The sequence below is a fragment of the Charadrius vociferus genome, unplaced genomic scaffold, assembly GCF_000708025.1.
Source record: "Charadrius vociferus isolate BGI_N301 unplaced genomic scaffold, ASM70802v2 scaffold1529, whole genome shotgun sequence".
Taxonomy (NCBI): Eukaryota; Metazoa; Chordata; class Aves; order Charadriiformes; family Charadriidae; genus Charadrius; species Charadrius vociferus.
The window spans coordinates 12,796-21,975 of NW_009649859.1; the positions used below are offsets into that span (position 1 = coordinate 12,796).

Genomic DNA, 9,180 nt, shown 5'->3' on the forward strand with positions numbered 1-9,180 from the left:
AGATCATCTTCTGAGTCAATACTAAGAGAACTGAGAGAGCTGTTTCTAGAGAAACATACAGGAGTATCTTCAACATGAAATGATTTAGGGGCATAACCAGAAATCTGTGGTCTATTTAATTCTATCTGTGAATCAGGAGCCTCAGTTTGTTTTACAGGTTCACTTTCTTTGTTGTTGTTTTCTTGATCAATATCACTGAGGGAACTAAGAGATGAATTGTGAGAAAAACATACAGGTGTGTTTTCGATAGCAAAATTCTGCCTTTTCTCATCTGTAACTGTTCCACTGTCTGGAATATCTTTAGTTGATTGACAGAAAGTTTCAGGTTGGCTTCTGCCTGTTTGGTACTTTTGACAAACTTGTGTCCTATTACTTGGTTGCCGATTTGAAGACTGTTCTGTATTAGTGCAGTCTTCAGTTTCTGTTTCCTTTGCTTTTCCTTTTCGCAGTTCTGCCTTCTCCCTTGAAAGGTCAACATCATCATCATCAAAATCTAAAGAACTTAGGGAATCATTCCGTGAAAAACAATAAGGAGTTCCCTCAATAGGCGTGTAATGATGAGGGAAATCAAATGCAAAGCTTCCTTTTACACGCTCTTCATAATTTGGAAGTTTGTCAATAAAATACCTTGAATTATTTTTAAGATTCTGTTTCTTTGTGCCTCTGTTCTCTGAATAGCTTCTTTCATTATTAATATAGCTTTTAGGCTCTGTGTTTTCTCTTACACATGCTCTATATTCATTCTTTTGGGGAATGGGCTTTACTGGTGATGTTGGCTTCTTTTTATCACATTCTGACTGATTTTTGTTACTTACAGATAAAGACTCTTGTTGAATTTGATCCATTATCTTCTTCACTCTGAAAGGTTTGTGAATTTTTCCTTTTGGCATAGCTGAGTTAATACATTCGGCCAGAATATCACCCTCTTCTGTTTTGTCATCATCCAGTCCAGGGGCAGTCCTAGTTGAGCTTTTTGCTCTCTGAGAATCATCTGTACTTATACCTTCTGTAGAAATGGTGTCTCTCTTTTCAAATTCCCCTGACTCTGCCCTTGTACTCACATTCTCTACATTGGCCAACTCATTTGTTAGTGATTCTATTGTAAGGTAACCCAAAGATGTAGCTGTTGAAAAATTTATTGGTGTATCCTCAACAAAATATACCCATGGCATATCATCTCCAGGTGTAAAAGTCACATGCTTTTGGGATTGCAATCCAGTTGATGAAGGCAAAAGTTTGTAAACTGGCAATTGTCTTGGCTTTCTGGTTACAGGAGGAGGTATTTTTGAAGCAGATGCTTGAGAAGGCTTTTTGGCTTTACGTGAAGATTTTGTTGGCATTGCAGAAATAATACATTCTTCCAATATTTCAATATCATCATCATCAGAATCATCCATAATGTCTTGTTCTGCTTCAGTAGGCTTCTCCGATTTCTTCTCTTGGTTATCCTTTATATCATCTGGCTGTTCAGGTTCTGCTTCATTTCCATGTTCATTTTCATGTACAGGAGGCATTATTCTTAACTCTACATCTTTCTGTATAAATGGTTCATCAAGACTCAGACCACTTAGGCTAGAAGAGCAAGAAAATCCATCTGGTGTACTTTCTGTGGCAAAATGTAATAATGTATCAGCATCTGGCAGTACCTGAACTCTTTGAACAGCTTCATTTATAGCTACCTGTCTAGGACCAGACTCTCTCTTTTCTGCATTAGGTACTTTGCCTTTAGCTACTTCCCTCTTTACTTGAGCTCCTTGAGCAGGGGGTGGAGTTTTACTTCTGCTTGGAGGCATTGTTTGTCCAGGGCTGTCTGGAAGATCACTGGGACTTATAATACCACTTACCATTCCACTGCAAGGCTCACTTTGAACTGAACTAACAATTGAATGGCTTTCAAAACTATCCAGGGAACTTACAGAAGTACATCTGCTAAACATGAGTGGAGTCTCCTGCACATAATGTTCTGGTGGACTTTTAGGAGTGTGCACACCACTCTTTGAGGGACATTTGGCACCTGAAGAAAATTCAACAGCTTTATGCCTAGAAGTGTCGAAAGGAGATAAACTAGGAGTCTGAAGTCTACTAGGTTTTGTTCTGATGTGCTGAGATGATGCAACTTCACTTACTGCACCTTCTGTAGACAGAATTCCATTGTTTTCCTTTAGTTCTGCTATCTGTAATGTGTTATTAGCATCTGTCACATGTGTGGATTGATCACGTCCTATTTCATCTTCAGCTGATGACAAAGACGACAAAGAGCTACACCTTGAAAAACATATTGGTGTATCTTCCACACAGTAAGTTTGTACAGTTTCCTGATTAATAGAGGGAGTCTTACAGGAGGCAGTCTTTTGAACATGACTGCTTCTACTCTGTGCAGAACTTGGGTGAAGCTGATTCTGTCTCTCCGAACTACCTGAAGGGTTTGATATGTTCCCACAGCTTGAGGAAATATGGTCTGTTTTAGTGCTTTGCACTGATGAACTGTTTGAAAAAGTAAAAGATGGCTTCTGAGAAGAGGGAGGAACTTCTGTTGAATATTTTAGACTATAATCAATAGGTTGATCAACATGATGTTCCTCTTTATTGTACTTTATGCTATAATTGGTTGGTCCGTCTTCTTCCTCTTTGTGTTGTTCCTCCTCAGAGTAGCTTTCCCTATAGTTGTTTGGCTTATCATTGTCATAATCATCAACCTGGCACAAGGACTGGTTTGTTTTCTGATTCATTCCAAGAGCTGAGCCTACTCTGCTCTGCTCTGAACCATTGGATTCTTTTGATCTAAAAGAAGAAACACACTCTTGCTGTCCAAAAGGTGACTGATATTTCATGTGCTTATCATCTCCACTTTCGGTGTACATGGAATAAGTTGTATTTTGGATCCTTAACTGCCTTTGTTCATTTTGTTTTATTTTATCATCTATTATATGCTTAGGCCTTGCCCATCCTTCATTCTGAGAGGGACTTTGCCTTCCAGAATTTAACTGTTCATCTGAGTATTTAAGACTATAATTAATAGGAGTGTCTAGCTCTCCATCATTGTCATCCATATGATTTGCACTATGTATTTTATGTGCCAAGTTAGCTGGGTATTGACCATAACTATGAAATTTCGTTTCATCATCTTCTGTGTAAGATTCAATGGAAGGTTTCGTTTGGCCTCTTTTACCATAGCCATCACTGCTGCTGACACTATTTAAACTATCATTTGAAGCTCTCTTGTATTCCATTTTTGTATAAAGCATTGGACATGTCCTGTTTGAATTCTCAGATTTAGCAAAGTATGTATTTGAATGAGTATGGGCAGCACCTGTTCTTCTTGGAACATTTCTGTCTTCTGGCAAACAGTGCATTTCAGAGGTGGAACAAGAACTTCTGTCTTCTTGTAGAATATGCATGCTTGTTACTTCTTCCATAACTTTGGCAATCTGAGATGTAGCAGTAATCTGCATTCCTATTCTCTTAGAAGAGTTCCCAGTAATCTCTGTAGCTGGATGACAGCTATTTAAACCTACTGCTCCATCCCTATCGAGACTTCTGTCTTTCTCAGATTGAGAGTTTTCTATGTTTCCTCTACTAGAGGAAGAGAAGCCAGGCAATACTGTACCATTTAAATATGGTGAAAGTACAGTCATATGCCTAGTATTAAAACTCTCTGATCTGCAAATCCCATCATCATGTCAACTGGAATCCAAAACATACTCATTGTATATATTTTGCTTATGTCTCTGCTTATTATGGTGAGGTGCTTTTGGGCTTAAATTATCTATGTTGTCAAAGGTCTCTGATAAATGCTGAGCATCTAATTCTGCTTCCAGTGCCTTTTGTTTTCTAACATGAAGAGATGGTAAGCTTGATCCTGGAGACATAACGTTGGCATCCTTATATTTTGCTGGCCTATTTGCCATCAGGTTTCTTAGAGCTGCAGCACTGCCCATTGCTATCATTTTGTGTTTTGAGTGAATGAGATTTTTGAGCATGCTCACTGCTCCCATGTCCCACAGCGCCTCCTGATCTTTTGCATTTCGTGCAGAAAGATTCCACAGGGTCCCACACGCATTACTGACTATTGTCAAACTGTGTGACTTCAAATGCTGTAACAAGGTTTGTAAGCAGCTGGTCTCTCTCAAGATTTGCCTGGTGTTGAGTGATTGAAAACAAAAATCGGTAAGTGGCATTTCAAAAGGATAAGAGACAAAGCAAAACAAAAACCTATTATGCTATAGGCAAGTTTGAACCATAGTAAGGATAATGATGAATTCTTCAGTGCAAATTTATCTTATTTTTTCCTCAAGTTTTCATCTGAATGTTAATCAAATCCTATACAAATATGAACAGTGTGCTCCCACGCTATCCTCTCCATATAAGCCATTCCAGGTAGTTTCCTACAGCTGATAACTTATAAATTTCCTCTCTCTTTCCAGGAAAAGCTTTTAGTATAATTCATCATTTAACAAGCAGCAAATCTATGAATGCTTTTGCATATTCCCGTTATCTAAATTAAATACTTGCCTTATCAAATCCATTAAAAAATGAATGCTTAATTACTATACTTAAAATATGCATTCATATTAAGACTTGCTCATACAAACTATTAAATATACTTTTGGTACCACTACTGATACTCAGAAAAATAGAAAGTATATTCACCTGTGGTCCTCATTAGTGGCAATTAAGCTAGAAACATTTCTTAGTATTCCTCCTCTACTTTCTATGATGGCTAAAGTGTTTGTTTGGCTCTGGTATGTCAGTGTACCAACTAGAAATGCAAGAGCACCATCAACAGCACATATATCACCTTTGTTCTCAGTACAGTGTGCTGACAAATTCCATAAGGCACTCAAAATGCTTTTTAGGGTGGATTCCTAGGAGAATAATAAAATGACAGAATTAGAGAATTTTCAACTATTGATCATAAGCTCTCAGAAGTATGTAAGTTAGCTTCAAGGTGGTAGTGACAAACATGTTTTTCTAGCTCTCATGGATGCAAAGATAGCTTTGAAAATGTGAACCAAGAAAAACCAAAAAAAATAATTAGCTGAACCTGCACGCAGTCTAAAAGCTCAGTAACACAAACTGCCTCACTTATTCTAATCCAGATTTGTAAATAACAGAATTAATCGACCATGGAATTTAGCTTCTTTCCAGTTCACTGCATAGTTTGACAAATGAGAAACAAGTGTGTTTCAGGCTCTGCTTTCTGTGCTGATAAACTAGAGGCAAGCAGCAGTGAAAACATAACTACTTTTGTTTGCTTCTCTCTCCTTTCCTCAGCTATGGATTTGCTATTGCTTGACAGAAAGCTTCTGAAGTATGCGCCACAATACTTGTCAGCTACCATAACAGTAAAAAGTTCGTAGATTAGCTGGCAGGGGACACTGTGATAGAATGTAATCCTGTTGGAATATCAAGTAGACATCTCTAGAATGACACATTCACAAAATCAGAAGATGGTTTTATTAAAACTGCAATTATAAAAAAGGCTATTGGAACAGCACAGCTCATGAAACTGAAGAGTGAAAGCTATCAACCCTTGTAAATAAAATTACAGAAACACTAGTAGTTCTCAGATGTCATTGCTACCTTGTGATCTGCTGCCCCGTTAACTCAAAGCAATTCTTTTCAAAGGAAAGTACCTGAAATACTGCAAATATTTGTGTCAAAAAAGGATAACAATATTTGTATTTTGTGTAAAATTAATGCAATCTCTCAAAAATTTATCTCATAATCATTTATATATGATACCTTCTTAACTTCTAAAGCACATTCCATCAATGCTTTCACACTTCTAACTTCACGTAGAATCTTTTTACTGTTTACATCCGCTCGCCAGGACAAGTTCCTCAAAACACTTGCAATCACCTGCAAAAAATGAAAGAAAAAAAACGTATCTCAAAATAGCTGCTCCTTTAGTAGGTTATCAGCATTTCTTTCTGGATTTCTGGAACACTATAGAATTCATTAACAATGTCAATGTTCAGCTGCTGAACTACCTTTTTTTGCTGACATTCACTGTTTTTTCTATTGCCAGCTAGACTGTCCTAAGATTTCAATATGAAGTTTGATCAAAGGTACTGGCTTTTGTGTATAAAATAAATAAAGATTTGAAAGCAGGTTCCCTGCTTTCCACACTGGCTGAAAAATTCGACCAAAAACTCAGCTTTGTGCTCTACTCTGATGTCTGCCGTAGACTTATTATGCAGTCTCAGAAGAGATATTTTTATAATCTTTTTCCTCAGCTTTTCCACTTGTAAAATAGGACATCATACTAACCTGTCCCTCAGAGGTATGATATGATTACATTTATTAATGTTTATCAAGCTCTTTGAATACACTATGTCTTTTATAATCAGAATAGTTTTCTGTCAAAGATGGGTAGCCTTTCAGCCTAGGTTCTTGTCCTTGGCAGCAGCTAGACTGATATTCTTCAAAGTAAAGTGCAACTGTCAAGACACTGGACGGTCATTAAATATTTAACTCCATCCATTTATGGACAGCTGTAAGTATGTATATCCCTCATTAAAATATATTTGATAGAATAGTTATCTATGGATGTTCTCATTGTCACAAAAGTGTATAACCTTGTTAGGTTATGCGATAAAAGCTCATCTGCGCACCCACAAAGGAGCTCAGAGAGGCAATGGAAGGTGGGGGACCCAAATAATACCCTGCCCCAGCTCCTCCCAGGCCCATCACAGGCCCATTTGCAGAAGCCCAGAGGAGCACAGGGATGCACAATGGCAGGCAGGAACCCAAAATAAGGACTCAGAGGAAGGGACCCCCTGTCCAGGACACTCCCAAGGCTGTCCCAAGAGAGCCATCAGCCCTGTTATCCAAGTGTGAAACCCATCAAGGTGAGCACTCCCTGAAGCACCTTTCAGACTGAGAGGAGTTACTGCCCTGGGGTAAAGGACACGTTATGGGATGCAAGGGAAGAGCATCTCAGGATTGCACAGGACTTATTATGGGATGTTTAGAGGAGGAACCAAAGGAGGGGAAAAGGAGAAATCTAGGTGATTTGAGGAGAAACAAGTGTAGGAAAATAGAGAAATGATGTGATAAGAGGGGCTGGTTGCATATAAATAGCTTACTAGTTGATATGTTTCTCTGGCTACACCCTGCACTTGATCTCTCTCATGCATATTCTTCTTCCTGCGTCTGTCCTATCTTCTTATTAAATTCCTTTCTAACTCTAACTTTCTGACTCCCTGGGTGAGTGTCATAGGGGCCCATGTGTCTGTGGTGACAGTAACAGGAACAAGTGCAGGTATGAGCACTAGCAAATATCAAGCCGGACTAGCTGGTGAATAGGCGAAGTGGCTTGGGAGCAAGGGGGTGAGTGGGTTTCTAAGGGTCAGCTCTGTCTGTGTGAGTGCCTGTGTGTCTCTAGGGGCAAGAGCACAGGGGGGTCAACTATTGGGACTTGGAAAGTCCTGTCCAGCTCTGCGTGTGTGTGCACGCGAGAGAGAGACAGTCTGTACCAGCAACTGAAGTAAGGCTGTGGTCTCAGGGGCTCCTATGTCCAGGTGCCAGCAACTGGGGAGACTGGGATCCAGGAGCCAGCTACTGGGCGGACTGAGTGTCTGAGCCCAGCTGCTGGAGGGATCCACCTTACACATATGCATATATATATTCTCACTACTGGATCTCCATCCCACTCAACCAGTGAGGGGAGCAGGATAAGGCTTGTGGGAGTGTTTTGCATGTCCATCTGTGATCTTTGAGGCCAGCTATGTACCTATGTATATATGTGGTGTATACATGTACTCTGTGTGTGTGTGCCTACTAGAAATACATTTTCATCCTCACTAATGGTTGGATCTGGGGGTAATAGAGCCGTAACAGCCTTGCCTCTGTTGGGATACCGGATTCGGCCCTCCCTAAGAAATTCATCTATTGCAAATTATTCTTTGCTTTTTAAACACTTGCTGCATTTTGTTGACTTGTCACTGCAGTGATTTCAAGCTTGTGTTTTAAATGAACTGCAACCATTCAGAAAAGTAGTAATGCATATGAACAGTTGCATTTACTTCTTCAAACATACAGTACTTTCCATTTAAATAATGATTGCCTGTGCTGCTTATTTTAAAATGTTTTACACACTTCTGGACTTCCTCACAGTCCTCTTTAATCTTGATGAATCTAAATAATTATACAACACTGGCACCCCGCACCTGACTTCCTTTTCAGGAGTACTAAATATACTTAATATCTGTCCTAATAACAAATCAGAGACTGTACCCAGTATCCTTTATTGTAATTTTAACTATTTTCTCAACCATAATTACTTAGCTTCTCAACTATTGGGGAAATTATTTTTGTCAACAGTGTCTTAAGATATAAATTCAATTTTACTTAAAATTGTTCTTTTATCTGTTTTCTGATGATTCACTCAAACTACGAGGAAAAGAGGGTTTTCCTTTCCAAAAGCTGTTCTGATTTGTTTACATTACCTATTTATTAAAGTGGATTATAATTTCATATTTAATATTTTTAACTTCCACATCACTGAATAACAGTTCTGTGCTCTCAACTTTCAGGATCACCCTAAGCACTTTATAAGATTTTAGAAAAGACTGTTTATTTACAGGGTGTTTTTCTTTACACAGCATGACACACTGGAAGAGACATGCTGGTTTAACACCAAACACTTTGCTAACACTTGAACAAAGTTTCTCTAGGAGGTGCTGGTGTAAAAGTGGGTATATATGTACTAAGAGAACAACCTTACAAGTGTCATACAGATTCTCTTTTGAAGTATAGGTTCCTCTACTGTTATTAGTCTATTATTTATTTGTTGCTAGTGTAGGAGGAGCCTCAGATGCCACAATACTGCATTAACCCTCAGGGTAATCCTAGTCCATTAATGTGGGAAACTTCTTGGAAAACAACGGACACGTACTGAAGGTCAACATGAAGGAGGAAATCATGTGCTGACACTGAAACTACTGCTACTCCCCAACAGATGCGGAATGTGTATTAATTAAAAGACTGACTTGGCAGAAATAGTAACAAAATGTAGATAATAAGTTACAGCTGCATTTAACCAATAATAGTTTGTGTGTATAAGTCTAGAAACCAAAGAGCACAAGCCGCAGAGCTAGCCCACGTTGTAGTAAAAAGTATATAATGGCTTAAGTATTTTAATAAAGGGGCTTCAGCATTGATCATATTGGTCTG

The 9,180-nt window shown here is 38.6% G+C and overlaps 1 protein-coding gene across 1 annotated transcript in view; it reads right to left on the reverse strand.

Moving 5' to 3' along the window:
* Nucleotides 1-9,180, reverse strand: part of LOC104291753 (adenomatous polyposis coli protein-like) — a gene marked incomplete at its 5' end in the record, with an annotated part of 27,656 nt that overhangs the window by 2,425 nt on the left and 16,051 nt on the right. The window contains 3 exon segments of the mRNA XM_009891025.1: nucleotides 1-4,137; nucleotides 4,651-4,865; nucleotides 5,746-5,862. The exon segment at nucleotides 1-4,137 is cut by the window's left edge and continues 2,425 nt beyond it. Of these exon segments, the coding sequence (XP_009889327.1) occupies nucleotides 1-4,137; nucleotides 4,651-4,865; nucleotides 5,746-5,862 (4,469 nt within the window).